Source organism: Ochlerotatus camptorhynchus, unplaced genomic scaffold (genome assembly GCF_037179485.1).
Source record: "Ochlerotatus camptorhynchus isolate MF236.1 unplaced genomic scaffold, CSIRO-AGI_Acam_v1.1 ptg000364l, whole genome shotgun sequence".
NCBI lineage: Eukaryota > Metazoa > Arthropoda > Insecta > Diptera > Culicidae > Ochlerotatus > Ochlerotatus camptorhynchus.
In genome coordinates, this window is record NW_027040852.1 from 1,876,757 (window position 1) to 1,894,081 (window position 17,325).

A 17,325-nucleotide genomic window follows, 5' to 3' on the forward strand; every position below is an offset into this window, starting at 1 on the left:
ACTGCCTGTTCCTAAGTTTTCAACCTAAGTAATATTTTGTTTAATTTTGTACATATTACTTTACTACTATCGATTTGCGTTCTTTGGAACTGCCTCCTAACACAATTCCTAAGAGATATTATACGCTTGGTCTCACCATCAAGGTTGGTAAACTTACATGTCACCGGGGTTGTTGGGTTGAGCCGTTGTTCCGCTTCGCCTATGTCATCGGAGAGCGCTTGCAGCACGCCGTCGATTTGTTCCGTCGTCGTTAACGCAGGATTTTCGACCTCTCGATCCTCCACAAACCGCTGGAGTTGAGGCCGATTCGCTCGATGATAGTTTCGTCTACGATGCTGCTGACGTTGGTTTATGGTTTGATTCATCTCGAAACCCACCGGTAGGTGGTCGGATGATAGCTCGGTAATAGAAGGGGGCTCAGAGCAACCCTCCGCCATGTTGGTGAGAGCGATGTCGAGGGTGGATCCGACACCGGCTGGTGAGTAGAAGGTAGGCGAGTCCGGATGGAGGACCACGTAGTGTCCCGCCTGCAGGTCCGTGGCCAGCACTGCTCCGTTCTTGTTACTTCTTGCATTGCCCCACAGCGAGTGGCATGCGTTGATATCACCGGCGAGAATAAACTTACCCTTCCGACGAGTCAACTTCTGGATGTCGTTATTGAAACGATCGATTTTTCCATCCGACGCCTTGCATTTGGCAGGACAGTAGATGACAATGAGTATGATGGGACCATCCGGCGATGCCAGCTCGACTCCAATGGCTTCCACGAACGATCAGCATCCTGGCAGGCAGCATCCTGTAATCCAGTCCTCTCCTGGTGGCAATGGCAACACCACCGCCCCTATGTGTTCGAACTCGGTCCAGTCTAGCAATTGTGTGATTTGGCAGGCTAAAGTTGACCTCCGGCTTGATATACGTCTCGGTTAGAAACGCGACATCAATGTTATGTTGGTGCAGGAAATCTACGATTTCCGGCTGTTTTCTCGTCACTGAAAGGGCGTTCCAATTAAGGGCTTTGATGGTGAACGTGGAAGTTCGTCATGAAGTGCATTATTTGTACCATCATTTTTTGCCTGCGTCAGACCATCGGTTGGAGGGACCAACGGTACAGCGCCAGGCTGGGTTCCCCAGAATCCTGGAGGAGTGCTGCTTGGTTCGGCTTGTGCCGAATTGCTATTCTACCATCTGGGCAGTGGATTGGTGTGCGTCCTTCAGCTGGAGGAAGCGCGTCCTTCAGCTGGAGGAAGCGGTGGAAAAACATTTTCCAGATCAATTCCAGCTAGTTGCTTATTTTTCTGTTGTCTCGGCTGGCTTGCTTTCTTCCGCAGTGCGATGAATTCAGCCCGCTTGGGACACGATCGACTAGTCGATGTGTGGGCATTCCCGCAGTTGACACAGGTTGGCTGCTTGTCTTTCATGTCCACGATGCATTGGGCAGTGACATGTTGTTGTCCGCATTTGGCGCAACGCGATTTCATATGGCAGTTGCGCGTGCGTCACTTCACGGTGGACCGGCTTGTACCGCTCCCACTCGACGACGACACTGAGGAGCGTTCGGATGCATTAAAGCTGCCTCATGTTTGTGGATCCGCCAAGCAGTTGGTTGCGATACTTGATCGCCGCGCCTCGTTTCAGCTCTTCTTCCACAACCGAAACATCCAGCTCGTGCAGCCCGCGTAGAATGACCTTGAAGGGCTTCGTCGGTGGTACGTCGTGGGTGAAATATTCCACTTTCCAAAGTTGCAGTGTCTCCGCCACTGATTTATAATAGAGGAAAAGTTGGCATCGGCAATACCTTAACCTATTATCGTCAGGGGGGTAAACAAAGTCCTAGAGCACTCAAATTTGTCCAATAGTTGCTCTGAAACACAATGTACCCACATGCCAAAATTGAGCTCTCAAGGACGTTGTTTACCCCCTGACGATAATAGGTTAAGGTATTTCCGAAGCCAACTTTTCCCCTACTCCACCGAGAGGACGGTGATTTTCACGCCATCAGCGCAGAGACGGAATTCGGTCGGGTAGCCCTTTACGGATTAGCACATTCAGATTGTCAAGCAGCTCGCGTGGCTGTACCAGAAGGGAGGCAATTTCTCCTTTTTATCAACGCTTTCACGCCTTTGGCCATCATTAAATTTATACGCACCACCCACGAATCATGCGAAAATTTGATCATTAACTGACAGAACCCTAAGCCATCAAAATTTCCTCAAAGTTCGAAATCTGCCAACAACGTGAAGATTGATGGTTGACATGGCTGGCTCTCGGCAATGCCTTGATCAATCGTCATGATTCAGCTACCTTTCGAAAGTTATGGTTATTTACTTTCATTTGTAACAGGTAGAAACTGCAGGTGGTTGGCCAGCCGGAACAGAAAATCCAGAAAAAAAATTCTGAACAAAATTCGTGTCGATTCATGTTGACATGACTGGCAGTCGGCAATTTGGTTACCAAATTATAAGATTGAGTAACTTTTTGAAAGGTATGAGTATCTACTTTCGAACGAAGCAGACAGGAAACCAATTGAACTTATGGTTGGGCAGTCAGAACGGGAAACCCCATGAAAGGTTACTCTGTGGAAATTCGGATTCACCGGGTAAATGGTCAATTCCTGAAAGTAGACTTAGAGATCCGCTATTTTTTCTATCGCAATCTTGAGCAGAGAAGAGATATGCCAACACCATATTGATTCTGCTTCCGGGTGGCTAGAAGACGACCTTTTGACTATTCAGATTCACCGGGGAATGCATGTGGTCATAAACATCCACGATCTTTTTTAAACAGCATGTAATCTTAAGCATAGAGAAAGTGTACCATCACCAAACCAATTATGCTACCGATTGGCTAAAACCAGGCATCTAAATATCCAGACGTACCGGCAAAAAGGGACATTTTTAGAAAGAAGTCTTTTTTTTTTTGGGGTGCACAACCACATAACCGTTAATTACTTAATGCATTAGAATAAATACAAACTATTTTCATAATGCATCTTCATTGCGTCATTATTGTTCCAACAACGGTGAATAGGATACTGAAACTTATACATTCTATTTTTCCCAAATTGTTTCAATTGCTTCGCCAACTAGCTAAAATGCACTTTCTCTTTGTAACTTTTTTCAATTATACATATTACTATTAATTCTTCTGGGTCATCATACACTAAATTCAATCTTCTTCTATTCAAACTATGAATCCAGCTCCATGTTTGGTCTGATCCTATATATTCATTTATACGATACTCTGTAGTATGTAACAGTCCGCAATATTCGCTTCTAAAGGCTGACTAAAAGAAAACTGGTACGCACAAAAATACCTGTAATTCGTGATTCAATAAGTTTAAGAAGTTTATTAATGGTTGCTTTACAGTACTTTTATTAAAACTTCAAAGTAACAGCATTAGATTATTACATTTCTCCAGTTCGAATGAAGTCTTGAACCTTCCTCTTGATGGAACCCTTCAGCGTCCGCACAGTGGAAACGACACGAAATCAGCGCATTTCTTCCATTATGCCCGCATTTGCTGGATGCCCTTGACTGCCCCACCGCACAGTGGTTCCTGGCTGGACAAAACCTCAAAAATTAAAGTTGATATTTTTTTATTTCAATATTTTTTTATTATTTTTACATGTTAAGAGTATCTTAAATTGAATGATTTGTGCAGTTCTGTTGATTAAATATTTTTTTATGGCTGTTATAGTGTAGAGATATCAAAATTTTTTAAAAGAATCGTAATGTTTCTTGTTACTGTTTTGCTCAAATATAGCAAAAACTAATGCGTTTATAAACTTGGTTGCTTCAGAAGAAATGTTCCTCGGTTTGTTTAACGTCAAATGGATGGCAAAAAAAAGTGTCTTAGTGTTTTTAGTGACAGTTTCTGATATAAAAAATAGCAAAAATATACTTTTTTCGCATTTAGACTAAGCAAAACATATGACGGACACATCCGCCCACTATCATTAAGTAACCAGAAGATAGCTAGAAAAGTTAGCTTTCAGTAAGGCTTTAATGTGTTTTGCGATTTTTTGCGAAACATGTTGAAATCAGGAATAAGAAGTAAAGTGTTCTTTGAAAATATCTGTTTCTTAGTTATATAATCTGCGGTGTATACCGTAGCAAGCTTTACAATGCCGTTTTCAAAGCACACCAATACGCACACACATACGCACACGCACCATATATCTATCTATTATGGATCATGAGTTATGATTTTTTTAAACAAGCAGGTTAGGGTGGCCCCTAGACAATCGGCATTCTTTAAATATCTTTTTATACGTTAATTTCTCGTGAAATTTTTATGCCATATACTTTAAGAACTTTTTATGACGCATATTTTTGCTAAGTTGTTATCTCTTTTATTTGAAAAGTTATGACTAGTTTTGTTGAAAAATATATTTTTTTTATTTAATTAAATGCTTTAAACACAAAAAGCTCTTGCAGTTTTTTTTTTTACCAAAAATGAAAAAAAACCATGTTTCCAATTAAGTTAAATGTTTGAAAATCGGTTTGCTCCATTCTGAGATATTGACTATCGAAAAGAGTCATTTTTTCGAAGAATCAAAAAAGATAGTAACCAAGTTGCTTGACCAAAAATATGCGTCATCAAAAGTTCGAAGTGTAATCAGAACAATGTTTTTGCAAGAAATTACGGCTGAAAAGATATTCAAAGAAAACCGATTTTAGTGGCCACCCTAAACTGCTTGTTTAAAAAATCATAACTCATGAACCATAAGAGATAAAAACGTTGTGTTTTCTACAAAGTTACTTTGAATTTAATGTTCTACAACTGTTTAGAACACTGCTTTGGTCTATCTCAAATAATAAATAGTTTGTATTTTTAATTCACCAATTTTATGGACCACCCTAATTTTACGAACATAAAAAGATTGAACAAAAAATATGAAGCAACTTTCCCTAAGAAACCATATACCTAAAACTGACAGTTTGGGCGCGTCTTCCTAGGTAAATACGGCTGAGACCATTGTGCATTGGTTTTGGTTCTACTATACTCATTTTTGTGACGTCTTGATTGTCAAGTTTTCTTCGTACAGCTAAAAAACATCTATTTCAACTGTGTTTTGCCTATTAGCAACAATTTTGAGGTTTTGGCCAACTTTTGTTCTAAGGGGAACCACTGTGCACCGCTGCTTTGATATTGCTCAGTATTTTTCGATTGGTCGATCTTGTTGGCAGCATACCACTCCAGAACCACCTTGGAGTAGTGGAAGCTGGTCAAGCCAAAATATGACTTTGCCCGTATGCTTGCGGCTGAACGGCAATACACGCTTTTTCAGGCATTTTTCGATGTAAACTTGGGATGTCATCGTCGAGGATGTGACGAATGGTTTCGTTTTCAGGCCACAACTGCAAATCGCTTGCCAAATCACGGCCTTCTTCGAGAACTTGTCGGCAAACACGAACTTGGATCTTCCCGGCATATCACCACGTCCAGTCGCGATGTAAAACATTTGACCGGGAAGCTGCTTAAAATCGAGTTTGACGTATGTTTCTTCATCGATCAAAGTGCAGCTCTTCTGTTTCGTCAAAACACGGTCGTACAAGAGCCTTGCACGCTTTTTGGCCACGGAATTCTGCTCCATGTGCCGGTTCGGATGTTTACTGGCTTTGGACGACTTGTCTCCTTTCCTGGCAAGGATGCTCCGCACCGTTTGAAAGTTGGCGTTGTACCTTCTGGCCACATCTCGGATCTAAAGAAAGTTTAGTTTAAGCACGAATGTTAACTAATAGGTAAATTTGTAGAGCAGGGTAAAGAATATTCTGAAAGTTAAGCGATTACAGTGGTGAAAATTGACAGAAATAAATCGAGTAAGGTTTGTAAACATGCATTGGTTAACATGGTCCAATAACTATGTTTATACGCATGTTGAACAGATTTAACTCACTATTCGACGTGGGTGAGCCTGCGAGCTGGACCGAACCTCGCATAGGATTGAGCATTCATAGTGCATACCCGCCTTCCGAACCTGAGACGAAGCTTTTCTACCCAGATTGAGACCGAATCGACCACCCAACCACCCGACGACGCCCGATAAAGGGTGATACGGTCAAAATTTGGTCAATATCAACTTGACGTATTTCTTTCAATTTTGCATTTAAAAAACCTGAACACCCCTCATTTTGAAGGTGTGTGTGTGTAGAATGTTGCTCCTATTTTGATTTTGGAATTCACTCTTCAGTTGTCAAAATGCCGTCCAAGCAAGAAGAGCAGCGTATCAAAATTTTGCTCGCGCATCGCGAAAATCCGAGCTACTCGCACGCAAAGTTGGCAAAATCGCTAAAAGTTGCCAAATCAACCGTTACAAATGTAATTAAAGTGTTTGGGGAACGTTTGTCGACAGCCAGGAAGTCTGGATCGGGGGGAAATCGAAAACCGGAAGCCGCTGAGACGACAAAGAGAGTTGCCGGTAGTTTCAAGCGAAACCCTAACCTCTCTCTCCGAGATGCCGCAAATAAGCTGGGTGTATCGTCTACAACCGTGCATCGAGCCAAAAAACGAGCCGGACTATCGACTTACAAGAAGGTAGTGACTCCAAATCGCGATGATAAACAAAATACGACGGCCAAAGTGCGATCCCGGAGGCTGTACACGACGATGCTGACGAAGTTTGACTGCGTGGTAATGGACGACGAAACCTACGTCAAAGCCGACTACAAGCAGCTTCCGGGACAGGAGTTTTATACGGCAAAAGGAAGGGGAAAGGTAGCAGATGTTTTCAAGCACATGAAACTGTCAAAGTTCGCAAAGAAATATCTGGTTTGGCAAGCCATCTGTACCTGTGGCTTGAAAAGCAGCATTTTCATAGCTTCCGGGACTGTCAACCAAGAAATTTTTCGTGAAAGAGTGTTTGAATAAACGTCTGCTGCCTTTCCTGAAGAAACACGGTTGTTCCGTACTGTTTTGGCCGGATTTGGCATCTTGCCATTACGGTAAAAAGGCCATGGAGTGGTACGCCGCCAACAACGTGCAGGTGGTTCCCAAGGACAAGAACCCTCCCAACACGCCAGAGCTCCGCCCAATTGAGAAATACTGGGCTATTGTCAAGCGGAACCTAAAGAAGACCAAAAAAACTGCTAAGGGCGAGCAGCAGTTCAAGGCAAACTGGCTTTCTGCGGCGAAGAAGGTGGACAAGGTGGCTGTACAAAATCTGATGGCAGGGGTCAAGCGTAAGGCCCGGCAATTCGGATTTGGAAAAGCGGAAGCCTAACTGAATATTTTTCCTGAATTTTATACTAATTGAACTTGAAAAAGAAATTTAATTTGATTTTTTAAATAAACGATTTCACCGATTTACACGCGTTTTCCCTTGACCAAATTTTGACCGTATCACCCTTTAGAAGTTCGTCACCGTTGATTGTTCGAGGCATCTGTCACCCGCCTAGATAGCTTGTGGTTGTGGAGCCAGTAGTAGCCGTCGTTGGAATTGCGGCAAGCGAAAGTCCACCGTTCGTTCGGTTCGAATTCCTGTTACCGACATCAGCCAAACGGTTCGACTCGGTGTGTGTCCCGGAGAGCTATACCTCGTCAGACCCGGTATGCGCCTTGGATATTACGCGTCAACTGCTGGATACTGTTCGTCCGTTATGAACCTGCTACGGGACCTGAGCAGTGTCCGGTCGGTCCACGAAAGGAATCGGACCCTTTTCCGTGCCACTGCATGTTTGAGTAGCCTGCCTGCTGACGAGCTCGAAGAACATTTTTGAAATACTTGTGACGTCACCCTAACCTTAAGAGATGATTGAAGTCCCATATAATATAGCGCACTTCAAAGTCGTTGAACTTTCTCTAAAGCTTAGCAGCTCATTTCTCGATTTGGAAGAGTTGATGCCTTCACTTTGGGTGACCGGGTTTAATAGACTAGTTTTCTCTTTTATTTGCTGAATAGTTTTCATTTCGTTATATTTTGACTTAAGTTAGTTTGAGTAGTAAGTAAAGCGAATTCAATCGGCCCTCGTAAACACTAATTGGGATCGGTGTTTGATCATTATTGACCCACCCTAAAGAGAGCCTCTTGCGTCCTGATCAGCATCAGCTCTGGATTCGGAGAGTGGCGGTTAAGCTGCTGCTTGCAAAGAGCTTAAAACGTTCGTTACACCGGCAGCAAACCACTGAAACTGTCAGTTAGCGGAAATTAGCTGCGATTTTTTCGGGGAAAGGGTCAACTCTTCGAAAAATTTCATTCAAGCTTATATTCCTGCATCGTTTAATGGTGCACTTCGGAAACCATCCTAAAGGAAGGAATCTTTTTTGGGAATGATTGAGCTTCCAGCTGTTCAAAATGCGAAGTTTTGTAAAACAGTATCGCACACTTTCTGAGTAACTGCTAACAATTCATCGGGAGAAAATCACCTGGTAGAACGCTGGATTACACAGTGCAACTATCGAACGATAAACAAACTTTGACGTTTAACTTATTGCAGGCAACTTTGCCTCTATAAATGCTGCCATAAATCTGAATGGGTTGGGATCAAACAAAAAGGCTTTAATACAATTTTGTTTGTTTTTACAACCTTCGATTTGCAATCTATGTTTCCTTGGCTAGGGTAAATGGCTCGATAAAATATTTTTTATTTTTGCCTAGGTTTTTTTTGTAGCTGAAAATGCGATTTTCAATTGGTTCTCAATGCGTTCGTCATACCACCTTTTGCAGTAACTCAATCTTGTAGAGAGCTTCGAGAATACACTTTTCAGAACCTTCTCCAGGGTGGGCCAACTAGACAGATTCTAGTCTTAATGAGGTTTTGGTGGATGCATCAATGTTAAAGCAGCCTTGAGCAGGGTTTTATGAATGTTGTTTTATAGTAGCTTTGTAGTATTTCATAAAACTTAAAATATTACTTAGGCTAGTAAATCATCTCATCATCAATGCATATACAAGAATATGAATTCAGGAAAAACTTGTTTGTACGTTGCAGCCCACTGAAAGAACTGCCATTAAATAAAGTCCTGACCAAAGAACTTCTTCAATTACGTAAAAACCAAATTAAAATTTGACAATTTTTTATCAATAATGCATCTTGACGAATGTGCCGGGGATTGCTCGGAAAAAAATGTAATCTTCTTGCAATTTTTTTTTTCAAGCAATCTATACGACATTTTTTCCAAAGAAGAACGCGACCGTGATTGTTTTGCATTTTATCCAGAATTTTCAAGGAACAAGGAACAATCAACTTCAAGTGCAGGATATTTTACAGGATTTAAAGAATTTAGACGCCTCAAAAGGTTCTGGACCTGACGGAATTCCTCCAGTATTTTAAAAAAGTCTAGCAAATGTAACTCACTACTCCATTGTTCTGGCTTTTTAATATGTCACTGGAATCCGGAACCTTCACAAAAATATGGAAAAACTCATTTTTCGAACCTTTTTTTAATCTGGCCGGAAATCTGACGTACGTAATAATCGTGGAATAGCCATTATCTCTTGCATTCCAAAGCTTTTCAAAGCAATTGTAAATGAAACAATATTTTTTCAAACCAAAAATAGAATTACTGACAGGCTTCTTTGAAGGACGCTCGACGTCAACAAATTTACTTGAATGTATAGACTATACATTAAATGCAATGGATAATGGAAACCACGTAGAAGCCCTGTATACAGACTTTAGCAAGGCATTTGACTGAATTCGCATACCAATGCTTCTCTTTAAATTGAAAAAAAAAATTGGAATTGAGCCGGGACTTCTGAAATGGCTTGAATCATATTCAACTAACCGCCAACAAATAATTAAATTCAATGGAAAGATACCGACCCCAATTAAAGTCACCTCAGGAGTCTCCCAAGACCCTCATTTGTGACCTCTTTTTTTTATTCTATACGTAAACGACATTTCCTTCATTCTCAAACAAATAAAATTGCTTATTTATGCTCACGAAATAAGAAATGATGAAGACTTCAACATATTCCAGAGTGAAATACATATGTTCTACACATGGTGTAAAAAAGCCTATTATAACTGAATGTTAAAAAAAATGGAGCTTAATATCATTACGCAGAAAAAGAACATTATCAAACATTTCAACTGCATTAGGAAATCAGAATGTAGAAAAATTTGAAAGAGTTAGGGATTTAGGGATTATCTTAGACTCCAAACTAACTTTATAGACCATTACATTACAATAATTCACAGGGCAAATAACATACTAGGCTTTATCAAACGCTTTACTATAACTTTCAGGACCCATACACAATAAAAACACTATATTTTGCCTATGTGAGGCCAATACTGGAACATTGCAGCATTGTATGGTCTCCATTTTCAATCACGCACGAAGATAGATTAGAATCAGTACAAAAGCAATTTCTATTATATGCCCTTCGTAAATTAGGTTGGACATCATTTCCTCTTCTATCATATGAAGCACGCTGCATGCTTATAAAAATACAAACATGAAAATAGCGATGTGAATATGCAGTGGTTTCATTTGTAAACGATATCGTTTCACAGTGCATTAACTTAGCAGAAATTTTAAGAAAATTAAATTTGTATACACCTACTCGACAACTCAGAAATCGAAATTTATTTGCCGTAACCCATCATCGCACAAATGACGCAAAATTTAGGCCATTAAATCGCATGATGGCGTCTTACAATCAATACAGCGAAACCATTGACTTTTCAATGTCTCGGCATAAACTTAAACAATATTTTAAATCCATACGGAATCATAACTCGTACGAAGTAAAAATAGAATAGTAGACAATATTTTTTTAAATATTCTTAAGAAAAACAAATTTGTATATGTATTTGTACTAGTCTACATCGTTTGAGGAAAATAAATAAACATTACATTTGTTGCTTGAAACATATGCAGAGGATGTAAGTCGGTAAAGCCGCACCTATAAAGCAAGTGCCTGCCATACAATAATACTAATGCAAAAATGGTACAGGCATCGATAGCTCTCAATTGTGCATCTAAAACACTAAGCCGAGAGCACGCAATAAGCTCATATGCGATAAGCAATAAGCTTGAAATGCGAAGAAGAAGAAGAATTATCATTTAAATATTCCCATCATCATATTCAATTAGCTAATTCCTGGAAAATCCTGACCACATTGCGATATCATTTCATTATTTTATTTATTGCACTATAATCCCCCCGGGCTTACAATCTTGCATTCTATTACTATTATCAAATAAAGCACGTGAACGAAATCACGAACGTAAATTAATGAATCACAAACATTCATACACACACATACATTTGTCCCACCAGTTGAGCCGAAACACCGACCCTCGATACAAACTCCCGACTGCGGGCCCAGTGCCAGTGTGGATGTAATCACATTTTACCGCACTATCACCGTGTCACGTCAACCAACCACTTGTGCACGTAAATTTTGAAACATGCAACCCGAGACAATAAAACTCGCTTCCCCCACCACGACCCACATCAACCAAAACACTATGATTGCGCGCACACAGGTGCTGCAACCACCGCCACACGGCATTCCATTTAACTATGTAGGGTAGCCTTTCTGCATGCTCATTAATCAAGATTAGAATTTAGTTCCATTAGTGCAGTGTCGTTGGGAATTTGGACTACCATATCAGCATCATACGTGCACACAGCGCATCGGTCGGATTTGACCGCACGATTGTCAACATACACACACACACACATATTCGAACTTGTGCCAGCCGTGCTGCCGGTGCTGACAGGTCCCTGTAATTAATATGCGGACGTTATTTGGCGGTCGTGTCATTCATGCTCGATTGGATTAAGGAGGAGAGGAGAGATGGGTGGTGCCATCGGATTGAATTGATTTGAAACGGCCAACTTACCAGCTGCTCGTGCCTCCTTGCAGGCATCGTACATGTCCTGCTTGATTTCTGGATTGTCATCTGCAATTGTCTCGCCCACCGTCACGAACCGTTCCACGGCCAGGTTGACAGCCTGCCCGACCCGACCGATGGCCCGCATTGTCCGCTCCGAGGTGTGCTGCTGCTGTTCGGACCGGTGCTGTACCAGGTTTGAGATCTGCAAGAGTGGGACGGAACGGAAAGTTGATAAATTAGTTGTTGAGTTGTTTTTTTCGCGACAGAAATTTGATTAGGTTGTTGCCTAGAAATGGGAGGGAAACCGTATAGCATTTGTTCGTGGTACCATATTGTATGTAAGAGATAGGAAAAAGTTTCAAACGACATCAGCAGCAAGATCAAAGTTCATGGAAAATTGGAGTTGTTTTGGTTTCTTGCGTTCACGCACCCAAGTAGGCGAAACACGAGAGCGTTAAGAAATTGGATCGAGTTGTTATCGTCAAATTTGGTGCGGCTATATTTGAATATCAAAGGTTTTGTAGTCATATTTTCGTGGGCGATAAGAAACGAAATGAGATTTATTCTTCGTGTTCGACGTGCGCTTTTCGGTTGTAGCTGTTATAATGCAAGGGTGGATCTTCAAATAGAAAACTCGTTTTGGTAACGAGAGAGTCAGAGATAGAAGAGGGATAATAGCACCTACCGATATCGACATGATTTGAAGATTGTTTTTTTTTTCTCTTTGAAGTATCAAGATAATGAAGGTTAACAAACAAACCCCTTAAAAGTGCTTTGTTGCAGAGTAGCATACCGTGGATACGAATCCTACTTTTAGACTCACTGTGAACTCTTCTTCCAGTTAAGTCTAGCTACGTTGAGAAATTACATTTATTTTGAAATACTATTCAAAAGAATTATAATTTTTAGATGAACGAATAGAAAGCCAAATAAACACTTTGTTTTCAGGATTGGCGACGGTATTCGAGCGACATCTCTAAAGGTTAGATGTGAATAGTGGTCCGCATGCAGCATAGGATGTACCGGCTATTATCATTATTTAATAGATGAGATAGTCCTGTCTATTCGTTGTAAATGTAAAAATAATTGTTTCAATAAATTCTCAAGTTAATTGTATCGGGGAAGTAATCCATGCGATTGTTTACACGTTTTTCCGACCGCGATTTATTCCAGGTTTTTCGTGTTTATCCTGCTTTGGATGTACTGAAATCTCCGTTTAAGTAGTCTTTTAGTTTTCTTCAAGTTTTTTTTTTGCGATTCTGGGAATATAGAAAATACTGATAAATACAGGTATATTGATTTTTTTTTGGAATCGGGGTAACGTAAAGGGACTAGAAATCCATGTCTAATTCCATTTTGAAATTCAACATGGTAGCATTCGATAGCTGAAAATCAAGGAAATACTTTTATTAAATACTCCACAATACGGCTATTTTTGTAATCTGGGAATTATGGTGTATTTGACAGTATTTCCAAGTTTTTCTCTAACCGGAAGCCATCTTGGATTTCAAAATGGCATCGGCATGGATTTCTAGTCCCTTCACGGCACACCCTTATGTATATTTATCGTAGCACGTAGCCATGGGGGGGGGTATATGGGGCTGAAGCTCCCCTCCCCCATGAAATTATTATCATCATGTGAAAAAAAATCTGACCCAATATAATGGATATCTGTTACCTGTGAAAGGTTTTTAATTTTTCACATTATATTAAAATGATTTCTGGAGGAGGCCTCAGCCCTATAGCTCCCCTGGCTATGGGACTCGGGCTGTACCTATATGTTGTACATGAACAATTTATGTATGCAGCAATTCTGTTAGAGATCATGGGACCATCGAGTTTTTATGAAAGATCAGCCTCGTTTCACTTCCATTTTTAGCCTACTAAACACAATCCGCACTTTACCCTTCTTTTCAAGCAGGCTTTCACACAAGCCAGAATGTTTCTACAACAAATAGCTACACATTGTTTCTATTTTTTGACGTAGATTATGTCTTGCGGAAAGGTACTGGGGGTAATTCGAAAATCTAAAATAGCGACCGTCATGAAAAGGTGCAAGGTTACGCTTATAACTTTGTCATTTATAGATGAAATTTAAATTCAAATGCACCAATTGATAGGAAATAACTCTCCAAATCTGCTACCATAAATTTTTTCCCTTAAAAAACGGTTGAACAATGTTCAATTAAAAAGTGATAATTCTAACACTGTTTTATGTAATAAACGTTGTCCCCAAACCCAGTCGTCATACACGAGTACCATTTGGACCTGGACGGCGGGTGTGAAGGTAGCAGCAGCAGCAGCAGCAGCATTTAATAAGACAGTTGTTCCTGTCAAGCGCGCGCAGCGTTCGTGTTTTGCACCTCGAACCTTGCGCGTCGTTCCCGTCGAGATCACTGGCTGCTGGTAGCGCCGTTGCCTTGATGGCGCAAGCGTTCCGAAGTGAATCAAGCTCCTTATCTGAGTGATAACGATCCCGCGTTCTAAAAATCTCGATTACTTTTCGAAAGGACATATCAGCTTTTAAACAACGCATTCTATCGCCGGTTTGGCGTAACTGATAGCTCGCCCACGCATACTAACTAGCATTGGGCGATCTTGAGGCTAGAATCGATCTTAGTGAATCGATTATTTTTTTTTTTGAAAATAATCGATTCACCGATTTAATCAATTATTTTGAATCGATCTTTTTGAAGCGGTCTTTTGAATCGATTAATTTTTCAAAATAACACAAGTTTCAAATGTAATGGATCATAGGAAAGCTGGTGCATATTAACGTCAAGTTCAGTCTAAAGTTGATATTACGTTATATAAGCTATTTTGTTATGACATTTCACTTATAATAGTGATTTAGAAATAAATTGTGTAGTACGTACGCAGTAAAAGTTGCATACATGATGAGAATATAGTAAATTAATATTTTGATTTCATTTTACATGTGGAAGTTTTTTCTCAGGATACTTGACTAGGTGAGTGATAATCGTTGTATTGGTATTAAATGATCGATTTAAAAAAACGAAAGATTAACATATAAAACAAAACGATTACCTGGTCAGAGTGTAAAAGCAGCTAAGTTCGGAAAGTACTTAATTCAGATATCCCAAAACTCATCCGAGAGGGATCCCAAGAAAACTAATTGAGCCACGCGTTTTGCATTGAGCCGATTTCAATTTTGTGTGGTTTCACCAGTTTTAGAGAAAAGCCTCTCTGACATAGTGAGACGTGGGACATTCTCGTGAAAGACAGAAGTGGAAGAGAATGCGAAGTACACTCAAAATAATCGACACGTTGTTGTTACGTGAAAAATCACGTAGGGTATCTCTTTTTCCTTTGCTGTCAATTTTACGTGGCCCAAGTAAATTCTACTTGATACCACTTATATGCGAACCATAACTCCTTTAGAAGTCGTCAAATTTTTTAGTGAAGTTTACGTGAATTACACATACACAGATTCTACAGATTCTATGTTCGTTTCACGTAAACCCTAAGTGATTTTCACGTCTGAAAAAATAAATGAGTGATTCAATATGGCACTAGTTCATTGTGCATATTTACATGCCATTGAAATCCATATTGGTTTGGTCTTTATTGAGACAATTTCGAGTTGGAAATCCAGGATGGCGGCTTCCGGTTTCAGCAAAAGATATAAATACAGTCAAATACCCTTCAATATGAGTATTTTTGGAAAAGGAATGACGTCTAGAGAATTACATCTAGAAATAGAAAATGAGTGACCTGAAATCCAAAATGGCAGCTACAGGATACAGGAAAAGTTGACAATACTATCAAATACCCATGAATGTGGGTATTTTGGGGTTCGCGGTGATAACTACGGACTAGCAATTACTGTCTGATGCCATATTGAATTCCAAGATGGCAGCTTCTGGTTGCAGATAAACTGGATAGTAATGTTGAATACCTCCACAATATGGGTATATTTTGAATGGGAACGATTTGTAGAGACTCAAAATCGATGTCCGACGCAATTTTGGAATCGAAGATGACAGTCGTGTTTAAAAAAAAACTGTCAAATACTCTTAAATAGACGGAAAATTGATGGCTGACGTCATTTCTGCATTCCAATTTTCGGCATCTGCACGTCGTCTATGAGCCGAAAATATCCATACTGTAAAATATTTCAAGCTGAACTTTGCATAAGGTCCTAAGTAACATTGACATATTCTTTTCATCGACTTTCTCTTTGTATCCCCATGGCCATTTAAATACATCTCCAGGTATATTCAGTACACAGATCGATAAAAGAAGCTTTTATTTAGCATCTAATACGACAAACATAACAAAACCCGGTTTTGTGCTCAAGTTATTATCGAAAGAGAAAGTCGACGAAGAGAATCGATTAATGTTACTTAGCACCTAATGCAATGTTCAGCTTGATTTTACAGTTTTTCCCACTTTTTCTGAAATCGGCAGCTGCCATCTTTGATTTCAATATGGCGCTGGGCATCGATTTTCGGTCTCTAGACGCCATCACGATTCCGAAAATATACATATTGAAGGGTATTTGACAGTATTTCCAACTTTTTCTGAAATTAAAGCCACCATATTGGATTTCAAGAAGGCGCTGGATATCGATTTTTGGTCTCTAGACGTCATCCCGATTCCGAAAATATACATATTGATGGGTATTTGGCAATATTTCCCACTTTTTCTGAAACCGGAAGCCACCATCTTGGATTTCAAAATGGCGTCAGACATCGATTTACGGGTTTTAGACGTCATCCCTATTCCAAAAATACCTATATTGAAGGGTATTTGGTAGTTTTTTCACCTTTTCTGGTATCGGAAGCCACCATCTTTGGTTTCAAGATGGCCGAAAATCGATTTCCAGCGCCATCTTGAAATCAAATATGGCGCTGGGCATCGATTTTCGGTCTCTAGACGTCATCACGATTCCGAAAATATACATTTTGAAGGATATTTGGTAGTATTTCCCACTTTTTCTGAAACCGGAAGCTGTCATCTTGGATTTCAAGATGGCACTGGATATCGATTTTTAGTCTCTAGAGGTCATCCCGATTCCAAAAATATACATATTGAAGGGTATTTGGCAGTGTTTCCAACTTTTTCTGAAACCGGAAGCCGCCACCTTGGATTTTAAAAAATGAAACCGGAAGCCGTCATCTTGGCTTCGGAAATCGATTTTCGGGTTTTAGACGTCATCCAGATTCCTAAAATACCCATATTGAAGGATATTTGGCAGTATTTCCCACTTTTTCTGAAATCGGTAGCCGCCTCTTTGATTTCAAGATGGCGCTGGGCATCATTTTCGGTCTCTAGACGTCATCTCGATTCCGAAAATATAAATATTGATGGGTTTTTTTTTTTTTCCTTTGATTTGTTTTCCGTCGATCTTGTTTTCCGTGCTGAGCACCAATGCTACCGACGCCAGAGAGGCAGCTCCCACACCTGGACCCTACCTACCTATCGACCCATCAACTCATGAACCGGGGACCAACGGCTTTACTTCCCTTCCGAAGGAAGGCGTGATCAGAGATGTTATGCCTCAGAAC

At 40.3% G+C, this 17,325-nt stretch overlaps 1 protein-coding gene across 7 annotated transcripts in view; it reads right to left on the reverse strand.

Annotated features, from left to right (window-relative positions):
• alpha-Catr (alpha-catenin related) overlaps positions 1-17,325 on the reverse strand; it is a 442,824-nt gene that overhangs the window by 158,119 nt on the left and 267,380 nt on the right. For all 7 annotated transcript variants that reach the window (XR_010518373.1, XR_010518374.1, XM_065232156.1 and 4 more), the window contains one exon: positions 11,801-11,996. Coding sequence is in view for 5 of the 7 variants with exons in the window: in XM_065232157.1 (XP_065088229.1) it covers positions 11,801-11,996 (196 nt within the window). In the remaining 2 variants the exon portion in view is untranslated. The remainder of the gene's footprint in view (positions 1-11,800; positions 11,997-17,325) is intronic.